Genomic DNA, 15,795 nt, shown 5'->3' on the forward strand with positions numbered 1-15,795 from the left:
ATTTCTCTGTACTGGAAAGCATAATTCCTTTACAACTGCAAGAGCCTGATTTGAAAGTCTACATCTCTTTTAAAAATGTATTTATTGATTTCAAATGGCAGAAATCAGTCTGTGTGGTGGCAGCAGCAGCAAATTCTGAGGAGTATATTATTCTGGCTAGTCTCCTCTTATAACAAGGATGTTAATTGCTTTTCAATGAAGAAAGTTTGTCAACTAAAATGCTTCTTGAACGCCTGTGTGTTTTTTTTTTTTTTTTAGTGAGCTAACATGGGGAGTGTAAAGAAAATAAAAGTTTGAAATGATGCTGTTTAAAAAAAATCTCCAGACTAAATGTTTTGGTGGATAAACTGTAACTATTTCATTGTGTTTCAGGACAAGAAACTGTTTAATAACAATATTCAACGATTGTATAAAAGTAAAATATACATTAAACCAGATATCAACTTGAATGGTAAAGGGAACTTTTTACTGTTGTGGACTTGAATTGTGAAATATATTCTGTTAAAGGACAAAAATGTTTTAGCAGATTAGTCTCTTAATCCTAAAGGCATTTGTTTCAAACCTTATTAAGGTCATAAAAGGGTTTTTGTTTTTGTTTTGTTTTTTTTCTGTAGCACTGAATTTTCTCTATACCAAAGTGGTTACATTTTTGAGGCTGGGTTAAAAATATATTTAACTCCTTTCCTCTTTTTCTTTTCTGTCTCTCTTGCTGATGGTTCTGTTTTCTTTCCTCTGTACAGGGCACAACTAGTCGAGCAGCCCATTTAGCTGGATCTGAACCTTCTCAGTCAAGAGAGTCCTTTGTGCCAAGCCATGGGAGCGCGTTCCATTTGCCTGATTCCCAGCATTCTTCTACACTTTATTACTCCAGCTCCACTCTGCCAGCCCAGAGAGTGAGCTCCCCGCTGTCCATGCAGCAGGTGGGCTCTCCAACCAAGCTCCAGCGGGTGGGTTCAGCATCGGAGAGCGCTGGATACAGCACCACGCAGCGGGTCTCTTCTCCCAAGCAGTCTCCAAGCCGGCTAGCCAAGTCTTACAGCACCAGCTCACCAATCAATATTGTTGTGTCTTCAGCTGGACTTTCTCCTTCCCCAATTCATGTGACGTCTCCACCCACCATCCAGTCTAATATTTCCTCCTCTCCTATACATCAGCTAAGCTCCACCATTGGCACTTATGCTACTCTGTCTCCTACCAAACGGCTGGTCCACACATCAGATCAGTACAGCAAGCATTCCCAGGAGCTATATGCCACTGCTACCCTACAGAGGCCTGGCACCCTAGCAGGTAAATGAAGCCATTTAACTCTTTAAGTGTTTTGTTCATTGTCTACATGGGCAGCCTGGTTTCGTGTTAAAATGTTTTTATATTTGGCTTACATTATTATGTTTACACGAATGAGGGAGGAAAAAAGATTAATTCGGGAACTCTGACCTCTAAATATATCTTGTTTGAAAAATTGTGTTTTAAATGTATCTGTTACAAGTAATGTATCCATATAGCAGCAGCTGCATATAAGACAATTAAATTAATGAATACAAGACATTAAGGGGTCAGGAAGATTAAAGAATTTGGAGGGTCTTTTTGAAAACTACCTTTTGAGTGAGAATTATGGTTTCAGTTCAGTCACCAGTTAGCTGTAAACCTTATAAAAAAACCACTCCTCTTTACTCATATTGATTAATCAGATCTTTTAAATATTAGGTAAATCTTTTATTGAGAAGGTTAAGGGACTTGCAGCATTAAGCACTGAAATCCTGTTTTTTAAGCACAATCAAAGTACTGAACATTCCACCACAATAAGTTATTTCTCTACTGCCCGTCCCCCCTTTTTAACAAAAACCTCACGTACGGGAATGCCCCTTCCTTGGTCTGATGTGATTAGCTGTAATTGACAATTTCTGCACTACTTCTTAGCAGAAATTTCAAATACGCTAGATTATACTGAATTATATGTGATGGCCGTGTGGTATTTACTATGGATTATGGAACAAGCAGGAATCACCAGTTTCATTTCTCCAAGAAGCACAAACTTTTAGCCAGATCCTGAAATTGAGAGGCTGTTTTGTCTTCTAAATCACCTAACTACAGATCTGAGTCTCTTGCAATGGTGAATTTTTGTTCTCTCTTAAAATCATTTGAGTTTCATTGCTATAGTAACAGCCACTGTGCTCATATGTTCTCTTGTCTGACATAAATAGATAAATTTGAAGATGAACAGGATTCATACAAGGATTTGCAGTATATTATCAGGCAGGTTACCCAAGTGCCCTTTTGCAATTAATTCCCCCTACCCTCCACCACCACCAAAAACTGTCAGCATCATAATATGCAACTCTAGTGTTATGCTGTCCAAAAAATTAGGTTAAATTAAGTGACAGTGAAGGAGATGATCCTAACTTCTTGTTCTGTTTTCCTAAAAGTTATTTGGAAAATCTCCTGTAAAAGCATTGAATCAAAGGAGTCCAGCTAGCAGAAGAACCAGAGTTTATAGCATTTAATTTCTAGGTTTAGTATGCCTAAAAGTTTTCATCGGTAGGGTTAACTGAATGAGGTCTAAATAGAGAACTCTGGACAACTTGACCACTATTGCTGTCAAATACTCTTTATTCCTTTCACAGATGATGTGGTATTATGCTTAGATACAGCGTGGATCAGGCAATATATTTTATTGGACCAACTTCTGTTGGTGAGAAAGACACGCTTTTGAGCTTACATGGAGCTCTTCTTCAGGTGGTATTATGCTTAGCAGTTATAAGAATGTATACACACACACCTCTTGAGGGGCTCCCTTTCTCCACAAATCTCAAGAAAACACACTTCTGCCCAAGGCATACAATAGCACATTATAAAATATTGTTATAAATGTGTTAAAACTTCCCAATATTTTGAATTTTGGACTGCTTTGTGTTTATGGAGTAAGAAAATTATTCTATAAAATTTAAATAAGCATGGAAGAAACTGCCAATGTCAGCAGGTCAAAGGGTAAATTATGTTTAAAATTGTTTGTCACTTGTAAGTTTGATCATTAAGATTCTTCTGGCTTTCCTACTATTTACAATCAATCTGTAGAGCGGTGATCTTTACCCATAGGTAGGGCCCTACGAAATTCACAGTCCATTTTGGTCAATTTCACGTTCTTAGGATTTTAAAAATCGTAAATTTCATGATTTCAGCTATTTAAATCTGAAATTGCATGGTGTTGTAACTGTAGGGGTCCTGACCCAAAAAGGAATTGTGTGTGTGTGTGTGGGGGGGGGGGTGTCACAAGTTTATTGCAGGGGGATGCAGTACTGCTACCCTTACTCTTGCACTGCTGCTGCCGATGGTGCTACCTTCAGAGATGGGCTGCTGGAGAGTGGCAGCTGCTGGCTGGAAGCCCAGCTCTGAAGACAAAGCCTCCACCAGCAGCAGCACAGAAGTAAGGAGGGCACGGGTATGGCATTGCCACCCTCACTTCTGCACTGCTGCCTGCAGAGCTGGGCCATCAGTCAGTAGCCACCACTCTCCGGCCACCTAGCTCTAAAGGCAGCAGCGCAGAAGTAAGGGTGCCATGGTATAGCATTGCCACCCTTACTTCTGTGCTGCTACTGGCATGGTGCTCCCTTCAAAGCTGGGCACCCGGCCAACAGCCACTGCTCTCTGGCTGCCCAGTTCTGAAGGCAGCACAGAAGTAAGAGTAGCAATACTGCAGACCCCCCCCCAAATAACCTTGTGACCATTTCTCCCCCCCCCCACGCAACTGCCTTTTGGATCAAGACCCCCCAGTTTGAGAAACGCTGGTATCACGTGTGAAATCTGTAAAGTACAGGGTAAAAGCACAAAAGACCAGATTTCATGGTGGGAGATCAGATTTTACAGTCCGTGATGTGTTTTTGATGGCCGTGAATTTGGTAGGGACCTACCCATAGAAATTCTAAAGAAGTCTCTATTATCTCCTCTTACACACCTTAAGAGCTGGTGAGCTTTGTATTGTGCTAACCATCCTTGAGGTATGAAGGCATCTTCTATAGCCTATCAACACCGCTCCTTTGTTGGCCAGGTGGTTTGATGCCAAGGGGTAATGAGCAACTCCCACCCTCAGGGTCTGCACACCAGCACAGTGACCCCATCCCCAATACAATCAGAATAGAGATAACGCCTATGGCCCTGACTCCCTAAGATTCAGCATTACGCTGCCTTCTGGATTGATAGGCCAATAGTGGCTATACATATATTTTTAAGGGTTTCTTGTACACCTGACTTGCAAAAGGTTGGAGCCAAAAGACACTGGCATCTATATTTGTCTTAAATTTTTTAAAATACATATTAATTGTGGTAGCCAGATCTAAATATAGGTATTAAAAACAAGTTAATTTTGGACCTACAATACTGCAAAGGGAAAAGGACATTTTTAAAGCAAGTCATTTATTAAGCCTTAAAGATGGCCTGCAAATGAGAATATGGGCTTGCCTCCACCCTCCCCCTCTTCCCCCCCCCCCCCATTTTCTTCTTTATGATGTATAAGAAGGCCTGATTATTTTGTCAAAAAGGTGTTGTGACATTCCCCTCTGGTGTTATCTGGACTGGTGATCTGCTAGGTCATTCCAATCCTTGACTCTGGGAACCAGCCTTACTCTGCTCTGCTGTGAGAACCCCCCACTCCTGGGCTCTTCACGCACAACCTCTGGCATGTAAGCTGCTCCCAGCTACTTGCAACAGAATAACACTAGCCAATATCTCTGGTCCCAGACACAGCCCTAGGAACCTCCGTCTTGCAGTGTCCAATTATGCCTGCAGGACGCTGCAAGCGTATATGAGTTCGTCAGTTTAACAAAGAAATTGGTATGCACCAGGCTTGTTATCCCAAGGAGAGACTCTGACATGCTTCAAACCAAGTGCACTGCTTCAGGTAGAACAAACAAACAAATTTATTAACTACGAAAGATAGATTTTAAGTGATTATAAGTCAAAGCATAACAAGGATTTGGTCAAATGAAATAAAAGCAAAACGCATTCTAAGCTGATCTTAACACTTTCAATGCCCTTACAAACTTAGATACTTCTCACCACAGGCTGGCTGGTTGCCCTTCAGCCAGGCTCTCCTCTTTGATCAGTGCTTCAGTCGCTTGGTGGTGATGTCTGTAGATGGAGGTGGAAGAGAGAGGAAGAGCATGGCAAACATCTTTCCCTTTTATCATGTCCTTTCTTCCCTCTTGGCTTTGCTCCCCCCTTCAGAGTCAGGTGAGAATTACCTCATCACAGTCCCAACCTGACCAAAGGAAGGGGGGTGACTCACTCGAGAGTCCGACAGATCCTTTGTTGTTGCTTAGGCCAATGTCCTTTGTTCCTGTGAGGCTGGACTGGGTTTGTCCCATACATGCCCTGATGAGGTGTGAACTGCCCCTCTGCTCTGTGAGAGTTTTTGCCTGGGCTTGCTTTAAGCCATGAGGACATATTCTCAGCCTCATAACTATGTATATGAAATTACAACCTATAACATTACTATAACAATGATTACAATAACATTACCATAACAACAATTCTCAGTGCATCATGAGCCTTCCGATGACACCTGATATGACAAACTTTGCATTAGACACCACACAATCATATTATAAGGATGCAAATGCGGGTGCTGGATGTTCACCTGTGATGTTCTGTACCTCAGGAGCATTTCTGTTTGGTTTTTTACATTAGAAGTACATGTCTTTCAGAAGTACAGGAAGACAGTATAGTACCTTGTAAACTAGTGAAATTATATCTCAGGAAACTGAAAACAGAGCAAGGCTTGTTTTTTTCTTATCTTAACACTTATTTAACTCCAATAAAAATGACTAATTAACACTTGACAGAGGATATCTTTTTTCAAGTTAAAACAACACAATCTCTTCAACTAATGTCGGAGGGTTCACAATGTACATCCCTCTGATGACCCAGAAGGGTCCCAGCCAAAGTAGGCTTGACATTCCTGTTTTGTTTGTTTTTTATTTTATAAATAGACTTCTCTGTGGGAGGAGTAGAGGAACTGTTAGTTCTTATTTGTAGAAAGTAGCAAAAAACATAAACTCATTAAAAAAAAATCATATGCAGGAGACCCTTAATAGGTGGGCAGTGCCCTTTTAGTTCTTAGAACCATGTCTGTCTTTTCATTCCTTGTTCACCTCCAGCAGTCACAGGATATGGTGTATCCACTCCTGAGGAATTCTGACATTAGCAAACTACTTACTGATAGCTCTGGCCATGTCTCTCGGTTTGTCACTTGGTTAGGCTCCCTTTGTGTAAACTATATTTTGGCATTATGGTCTTGTATGTACCATCTGACTGAAGGAATTTGCATGCTATTATGTGTCTGAGAATAAGGCCTTATGTCAGTTCTTCATCACAACCCTTTTATGCTGAACAGGTACTTTTGTGTTTTTGATATGGGATTCTACCATTGAAGTGTTTGTTGTGTCAGTTCTTCTTTTAGGTTTTGCTGTGTCACATACAGTATTTGTTGAAAGGCTTTTTATATTGAAGCTTCTGTGTATCTTATGGCATCTGCTTTGATGATATGATCCCATTTATTCATCAGCTTTAATTATTTCATTTGTAGATTTAAGATGTGGGCACAGCACTTGGGGCTCACTTTGCTTAATATTAAGTTGTAATTGTAGGTATATACTATCACATCCAGGTCTACAACGCCAATAAGCTGTTGCATATTGTTCTACAAAGTATCTTTTGCAGAAAAAAAATCCATATTCTTGCAAATAACTGTGAATACAAATATGTGTTGGTTACCAAATAACATGCTGTTTGCAGTTTGCACCAGTGTTAATTGATTAACTGGTTTATTGATGAAAATAGCTGCTTATGAAAGTGAACCAAGCACAAATGGTGTTAGAGAATATAATAGGTGGGAGCCCTTTACAATTTTATATATGCATTATAATTTAATTTTTTAGGTTGGAACTAAAATATTTTTGTGCCCTTTAGAGGTACCATTAGTCAAGATTAAAGTTCACTTCCAAGGTAGCATAGGATAAAACAAAAAAGTTACAAAGAGCATTTAGCTTTCACTAAAAATGTGCAATGCAAATTTATACATTGCACCCAAACGTGACTGAGTTAGTTTGCATGCAATGAAATATTCTGAAAAAATTACAATTCCCACAGAGTTTAATAATATTAATTTATCTCAAAGAATAAAAAGTAGCAGTTGTTAAATAGACTGTTATACCATCAATTAAAATAATAATTTAAAATAAATACATAGACACACATGCATTAGTTGTTAATTGAGTATCCATGTACTAGGAAATGTTTGTGATTCTTTTAGGATGAACTCTTGCATGAGAGCTTTAGGGCTAAATCCTGTTGTTGGGCAGATCAAATGATGGATTCTCATGGTTGTGCAGCAGAGCTCTGTGAATACGCAGAGTCCTGAAAATCTAGCTGAGTCATTCTTGGCAGCAGCACAGTTCATGCTTTGGAAGAAGATTCCAGATTTGCACTGCTCCAAAACCAACCGTACTAATTGTTCAACTAATAATAGTCATCTCTGTGTCTAGGACTAATTTAAAGATTGTGATGTTGGTGCTGGATGCCAAACACAGAACAGGAACATAGTTCTTCTCTTAAATGACTTTAACAAAGATTTCATCCTGATCAGGACTAACATTATATGAAGAGCATCCACATTACATTATACAGGATAAAAAATATAAATGTAGGAAAAAAACTTCTTCAGTGAGCAGGTTATTCCATATTTGCCCATTATGAATCTTCTTCTGAAGCATCTGTCACTGGCCACAGAAACATGAAGCTAGTCTAGATAAACCACTGCTCTGAGCCACTATAACAATTCCTATGTCTATGCTGATGCTAGAAGACCTGGGATATAACAGATAATCTAAAATATTATTCCACATTCCCGATTAGTCCAGGCAATGTATTATAATAGACAGTAATATGAAATGCAAACAAAAAGTTCAAAGATTGCGTAGCTCCAGTGCTGGACTTGCTATCAAGTTATCATTATGTACACCAACTGGCTAGGTTCCAAAAGAGAGCATTACGATATTGCAGCATTTTGTAGAATGATACATGCATGTTAGTTAAGTGAAAGGAATATTACACAGCTGCTTTTCAGCTCTAAGATGCTACCTGGGCTGTATAATATCACTAGTAACTGTGATGTACCATATTAAAACGTCATCTGTTACATGCCGGATATTTCATTCCTATGCAGGTGTAATTCCTAAAAATTCCAAACCCCAGTGCTCGTGTTTTGGATAAGCAATTTTTTATTTAGTTGTGTTCATATGTACATGGTGTTAAAAACAATAAAAATAAAATCCATTTGCTCTTATATATCACAATAAATAATAGCAAATATGTTGTATAATTTTAATGTATTCATATTAAGAAGTGCTTCCTATCTTTGGAAAACTTAGCTGATTGGTCTGAGACAAATTAATCTGTTTCAAGATATTAGGGGCCTATCCAGCTCCCTCCCCCACCTCTCCTCTCCATGATATCTCTCTTTGTATTCCCTCCCACCCATATTTCCTTGCCATGGCATATAAGACCTTAACCTCCCATTGAAGCCCATGGAAGAAAAGGACTCTTGTTCTCCAGTGAGTGTTATATCAGGTCCTTAGTCTCTACTGTTTTTGGATGAGACATACATATTTCCCAATTACCACATTTATTAAAAGGGAAATAGAAATCATCCAGAATGTGTCCAAAATTCTCTGTATTTTCTTGAATGCTGTGCTGTGTACTTTTGCTGAAGCTGAAACCTTTTATACTATCGCACATGAAAATACATGCATCCAGCCATTTCCCTTCTAGCTCCACATTTGAGGAATAACCTTTTCAGCTGAACTAAAGCCAGCATGAGAATCAGATTTAGTGCTGCACTGTGCTAAAATCATCCTCTTTGGGGAAACTACTAATCCTAAAGAGGATCCAGCATTGAGCATAAAATACTATTTAGACTGTGATAGGCTCCAGATTCCCAGTATCATGTTTTAGCCCCCAAATATTTGTTTGTTTGTTTATTTAGAGATTAAAATGTATCCCTTATACAATTTCTGAGCATAAATATAAATAATGAAAAATACATATAATGTATTAACAACTAACCAAAATAGACTCCCAACACAGGATAAATTGTTCTCTGTGCCTCGAAACTGCATCCTTAGACAAAACTGAGCTAATAGATAGCCTGTTGTGAAGAACAGCTTTGCTTTTTTGGACAAAAGAAGGAAGAGAAATTCATAGCCCCAATTTTTTTACATTTAATCAGAGGTCTCAACCACGGATGAGATTGGACCATAACAAAAAGAAAACAATATTTTTCAAGTGTTTTCCTTAACTCCGTCTTAATTTATTTTCATAGAATTCTCTGTTTAAAAGAGAACAACATTGCTTTATTAATTTCTACTAGGATGGGTTATTCTTGTTTTTATTTTTATTATTTTAGTAATTTTCTGTTCCTACCTGATACAACCTTTACACATTTGAGCATTGTGAATACCCTTTACTTCTGGGACAGAAAGTTCATGTTCTAATTTTTTTCACCCCTACTATTCTTTTCTCTGTTTTGGCACTTTCCTTTTTGCCAGCAAGGTGAAACACAAGGCTATTTTGACGCCTCCAGTAATATGTCTTCATTAGTTTCCGGGTCAGAGAGCATTCCGAAAATTAAAATTTGGCCTCCTTTCTACACCTTGTGATGCCAAGCTGTTTCGTGCAACATACGAATGATTTTTCACCTGCCTGGGGAGTAAAAATCCTGAGGTTGGTCCCAAAGTTGATGCAAGTACAAAACGTCATAGTTGCACTATCTGGCTGATTTTATTTCTCTTATTTTATTGCTAATTCTCATTCATTCCTGTTCCTTCAATGATTATTATTAGTTAGCGTTACAGTACTGCCTTGGGACTTCAACCAAGAACAGGAACCCCCTGTATTACTCACAAACATACTGTAAGGGACACTATTTACCCTGAAGACCTTACAATTTAAATAAGTGAAAAAAGAGTTGGGGGATAAGGAATATAACATAAAAGCAGAGTGAACAACGTGATGGTCTGCAAATGTCATGTTAGTTCCATGCTTTTTTTTTCTTTCTCGTATTAAAAAAGAGAGGGTTTTGTAGAGAAAGGATTGGCTGAATAGAGAGAAAAGGGAGGCAGAGGGGTAAACTGAACAGAAAGCATATAAGAGGAGGATGGAGTGAAGCTGAAATGAACAGACTGTGAGGGTGAGCATGGAGGAGTTGGAGCAAACAACCAAACTGCAGAGGGGAGAGAATGTCCAGAGTAAAAAATGTGCACAGCTGTCGGGCACTGATGAATTCTTCAGAGTCCAAAGCAGGTCTCTGCTAGAGCTGCTATTCTCTTTCCTGCTGGCTGAGTTTCTGGCTGGCTTCTTCCAGCAGTTTCTTTTGTCCCCAAGCTCACATGGCTTCAGGGAGGGGTGAGGCTACATGGGCGTTGGTGTCCCTGGGGAGGTGGTATCCCCTGCGCAGTTCTGGGTCTTAGGAAGTGGCAGTCCTGGCTGGGTCTCCGTTCCTCCATGGTATGGCTGTACCTGCTTCAGACACTTTTCTGTTGCTAAGAGAATCTTTCATTAGCTCCTCCCAGCAGTTCCTTTTGTCCTGAAGCTCACATGGGTGGAGACAGGAGGTGACACTGCGTGGGCCATGGTGCTGAGGCACAGGGGAGACTCCCCTGCACCTTTCTGGCTCCAGAGGTGTGGGGATAGTGATGGAGGGGTAATTAATATCTTTTTAAACAAAAAGCCCTCTTGCTCTATTGTCTATATCAGAATGGATACATTCATATGTTCAGTTTGTGCCCATTCATGTATGCAGGTGCTACATAGTTTATGTGATACAAATTCTAGCTCATTTCAGATCAGAAACTGTAATGCTAACCCCTGCACAATAGAATGCAAATCTCTTTGGCATGAAAGACAGGAGGTTGATAATAAGTGTGTCAAGATTCTTTGGTCACTCACCATGTTCTTCATATCCTGGAGGGGAGTAAGGGCATGCCTTATTATAGTAGACATCCTTATAGTCCTTGCTGGTCTTTATGGTATACAAATTGTATGTAGTGGATGAAGTGGCTGGGGAGAAGACTGAACACTGATATTGGAGAACCTGCTACAGGTATAATTAGTTGCACTGTGGAGAAATTTTACAGTCCTCTGTTGTGGCTCAGCTTGAGATAAATAGAACTTCCTTCTCCTTGGTCATAGCAACTACAAACCTCAAACCAATGGAAGTATGTGTGGCAAGTGTTAGACAACTACTTGACCTCCTCAGTGGCTCTCTTGTGGGGAGACTTGTCTCTCTGAGTTCCATCATGTCCTCCTTCCTGTTCAGCATGTCTGAGAAATTGCTAAGTGAGATTGTGAAGTGTTTTGGGCTGCAGTGTCCTCAATATACTAAAGATGCTTAGCTCTACATCTCCTTTTCACTGACTCCAGAGTTTGCAAGCTTCTTACTCTTGAAGAGCAAGATAGAGATCTGCATAAAAGTGAATAGGCTGTGTCTCAGCTCAGATAAATTGAAAGTTATGCTTTTGGCCAAGATAAAGCACTTGCAGAGTTGAGTGGAGGTGATATCTGCTGCAGTCAAGTTTGCAAAAATGCTTTAAAATCTTTTGGTGCTGTCTGATTCATCACAATCCCCAGATTTTCAGGTAGTTCCTTTAGCTTGCCTTTCATTAACTATGAATGACCAGTCTCTGACTATTGCTTTCTAATATGGGTAAGGCAAAAATTTTCCATTTTTTTTAGAAGGGACTGCAAGGGTCATGTAGTCTAACCCCCACAGGATTTGTTGCATCTAAATGATCCAAGACAGATGGCTACCACTCTTCTTTTTGAAAACCTTCTGTGAAGGAGATTCCACGACTTCCCTAGGCAATTTGTTCTAGTTACAGTAGGGAAGTTCTTACAGTTAGGAAGTTTTTTTTCCTGAGATTTAATTTAAATCTGCTATGCTGTAGTTTGAACCCTTTGCCTCTTGTCCTGTTCTCTGTGGCAAGAGAGAACAAGTTTTCTCCATCTTCCTTATGGAGCCTTTCAAGTATTTGAAGACCACTATCATGTCCCCATCTTAATCTGCTCTTTTCCCAATTAAACATACCCAGTTCCTTCAGCCTTTGCTCATATGGCTTACATCCCTTTGATCATTTTTGTATCTTGCCTGTGTATCCTTTCCAGTGTCCCTACATCCTTTTTATATAGCAGTGACCAAAATTGGACACTGTACTCCATTGGAGGCCTAACCAGCACCAAGTTGAGCAGTACTATCACCTCCCATGAATTGCATGCTATACCTCTGTTAATGCCACCCAAAATTGCATTTACTTTTTTTTTTTTTTGCAACTGTCAAGGTTCCTTCCCCACTCTGAACTCTAGGGTACAGATGTGGGGACCTGCATGAAAAACCCCCTAAGCTTATTTTTACCAGCTTAGGTTAAAACTTCCCCAAGGTACAAACTATTTTACCTTTTGCCCCTGGACTTTATTGCTGCCACCACCAAGTGTCTAACAAATATATAACAGGGAAAGATCCCGCTTGGAAACGTCTTTCCCCCCAAAATCCTCCCCAAACTCTACACCCCCTTTCCTGGGGAAGGCTTGATAAAAATCCTCACCAATTTGCATAGGTGAACATAGACCCAAACCTTTGGATCTTAAGAACAATGAAAAAACAATCAGGTTCTTAAAAGAAGAATTTTAACTGAAGAAAAAGTAAAAGAATCACCTCTGTAAAATTAGGATGGTAAATACCTTACAGGGTAATCAGATTCAAAACATAGAGTATCCCTGTAGGCAAAACCTTAAGTTACAAAAAGACACAAAAACAGGAATATACATTCCATTCAGCACAACTTACTTTATTAGCCATTTAAACAAAACAAAATCTAACGCATATCTAACTAGATTGCTTATTAGCCCTTTACAGGAGTTCTGACTTGCATTCCTGCTCTGGTCCCGGCAAAAGCAATACACAGACCGAGAGAACCTTTGTTTCTACCCCCCTCCAGCTTTGAGCTTGTCTCTTCATTGGTCATTTTGGTCAGGTGCCAGCGAGGTTATCCTCGCTTCTTAACCCTTTACAGGTGAAAGAGCTTTTCCTCTGGCCAGGAGGGATTTAAAGGTGTTTACCCTTCCCTTTATATTTATGATAGCAACAGAATCACATTGTTGACTCATGTTGAGGTTGTGATCCACCACAACTACCATTCTGTATTTGTGCATTTGGTTTTTCTTCCCTAAGTGTAGCAGCTTACATTTGTCTTTATTGAATTTCATTTTCGTTGTGTATAGTCCAGTTCTCCAATTTATCAAGATCTCTCTGAATTTTAGTTGTATCCTCCAAAGTGTTTGCAACCCCCCCCCAACTTTGTGTTATCTGAAAATTTAATTAGTATGTTCTCTATTCCTACATTCAGCTCATTAATAAAGATGTCAAATAACACTGGACCCAGAACAGATCCCTGTGGAACCCCACTTGAGACCTCCTTCCACTAGGACATTATTTAATTAATAGTTACTCTTTGTTTGTGGTTGTTTAACCAATTATGTATCCACTTAATGGTAGTTCTACTGAGCCTGCATTTCTCCAGCTTACTTACAAGAATGTAATGTGGGACTGGGTCAAGAGCCTTGCTAAAGTCAGGTATATTATGTCCTCTGCATTCTCCCTATCCACCAAACCAGTTTCACTGGCAAAGAAGGAAATCAAGCTGGTTTGGCATGATTTGTTCTTGGTAAGTCCCTGCTGCTTGCTGGTGATCATCCCTTCATCCTCCAGGTATTTGCAAATGGAATGTTTTATACATTGCTCTAGTACATTTGCAGGTATTGAGGTCAGGTTGACTGGTCTATAGTAGCTCAGCTTCTCCTTTTCCACTAAAGCGGAATACAACTGTCCATATAATGAGTATGGCAAACTGCAGTGAATACACAACACATTGTCAGAGGTCTGCCTTCATGTTTGCTCTCAGTGCAATTGTGAGTGCTTGTGATAACCACTAAAGTTCAGAAAGATTCAGGTGGGACCCAGTTCTTTGAAAGAGAGTTTTTGACCCAAAATCCCCATTGCAGCATTTACTATGCTAGTTAAAATTAGATGGACAGTTCTTGGTGTTAGTTCCGGGGCTTGAACTCTTTAGAACATTAGAACTCATTCTCCATTTACGGCCCCCCCCTCTGGAATTTCCTTCCCATACCATCAGCTGCAACCAGAATCTAGTGAGCTTTGTGAATCAGTGCAAGAAATGCAAGATGTATTTATTCTGATTCTGTTTTGTTTGATTTTTGTTTTGCTTTTAGTTTTTGACTTTTTGTTACTAGAAAAATGACTCAGTTGTGCTGCCATATCTGTAGCCATCAGGTTTGTGTCCTCAATTGGACTTATTTTGGGTAGTTTTATGCAAGTGATATTTTTGTGAGAGTGTTTTTTTGTAAAATGTGTAGTAAGTTTATAGCTGCCAGGGCGATAGGTTTTGTATGAATAAATAAAATGAATGAAAAGTGAGAACTATAGTCTGTTTTCTCTGTACAGTTTTTTCTGACAATTTCCTTTAGATAAATTGGCATGACCTCAGTATTTCATTCTTCCTTTTATTTGGCTATACTTGCTAAACTTCCCTTTACTTAGTAGAATACCTAGGTATTCCTCTAAACTCTATGGTGATGTTACTTTCTTATATAAGATTACTTTTAAGCCTTTGATGGAGGCTGCTATGTGTATTTATAGGTAGATTATTTTGTCTGCATATTGCATTTTTAAAATTTCAGTAATACAATAGGAGCTGTTTAACAAATAGTCATAATTAATTTGTCTATATTTTAACAAAGGCTAATCTATGTTCCAGTTTTCTTTTAGTCGCATAATTGCAATAATATTATATAGATAGATCGTCTTGAAAAGTTTCTTTACATGTAATTATCCTTCAAAAGTTGTGTATGTACTATGAATTATATTTTAGATGTAATGGTAACCCAAATTATTAACCAAATTATTGGTGGATCTCTAAAGAAAACTGTTATTTCATTGTGCTGAGGGAGGTGTTGAAAGTTAATGAAGCCTGTATTCCCGAGAAAGTCACAAAAGAACCACACAGTGGTTCTTAGTGATATATAGAAATCAGTGGTCTCATCTGAATGTTTAGCTAGTAGCCTCTATGGAAAAAAAGTTTGAAATTAACATTACATCAAAGATGACTTTTATGTAAAAGTATACATACTATCTTATGGTCCTCTATCTATAATTTTAATAAAATATAAGTTTAAACAATATTTTTAAGGCTATTGCCCAAAACATTTTAATACTTCTTACGTGTCTGTTAACATTCAATATGCATAGTAAAACCAAATTACAAAATAAAGTCACACATATTACTTTTTTTTTTCTTATAGCAACCCCTAAATGAAATATAATGTTCTGAACTTCAACAGTGCAATTTCAGAGGCCTAGAACACATGCTTACAAACAGAACATGTTGTCATAGTCAACACAAAATAGTAGTGCAGGGTTACTGGGTAGCTTGGCTGTTTTGAAACCAGTTAGGTTTTGTGCACATAGCCCTGGCCTCTTGAGGCTCTCTTGAGCTCTGCAGGGATCTGTGAAGGTTGGATGCTTAGACCTCATTGTTTCTTGGGCAGAACGGGGTTATTGATCAGTTTCTTGTACCCTGTACATGTTTGTCTGATAGAGAGGAAGAACTGGCTCTTAGATACTAAATACATACTTTTCTTCCTTTACTGAGCTGCAATTCTTGCGGAAGAATTGTT

At 39.0% G+C, this 15,795-nt stretch overlaps 1 protein-coding gene across 6 annotated transcripts in view; it reads left to right on the forward strand.

The window, feature by feature from the left end:
• Positions 1–15,795, forward strand: part of CTNND2 (catenin delta 2) — a 1,187,410-nt gene that overhangs the window by 713,197 nt on the left and 458,418 nt on the right. For 5 of the 6 annotated variants that reach the window (XM_073332333.1, XM_073332332.1, XM_073332334.1 and 2 more), the window contains one exon: positions 741–1,287. In XM_073332333.1, coding sequence (XP_073188434.1) covers positions 741–1,287 — 547 coding nt within the window. Of the gene's footprint in view, positions 1–432; positions 452–740; positions 1,288–15,795 lie in introns of those variants that run through there. The other variant, XM_073332337.1, reaches the window with a different exon arrangement.

Source organism: Lepidochelys kempii, chromosome 2 (genome assembly GCF_965140265.1).
Source record: "Lepidochelys kempii isolate rLepKem1 chromosome 2, rLepKem1.hap2, whole genome shotgun sequence".
Classification (NCBI taxonomy): domain Eukaryota; kingdom Metazoa; phylum Chordata; order Testudines; family Cheloniidae; genus Lepidochelys; species Lepidochelys kempii.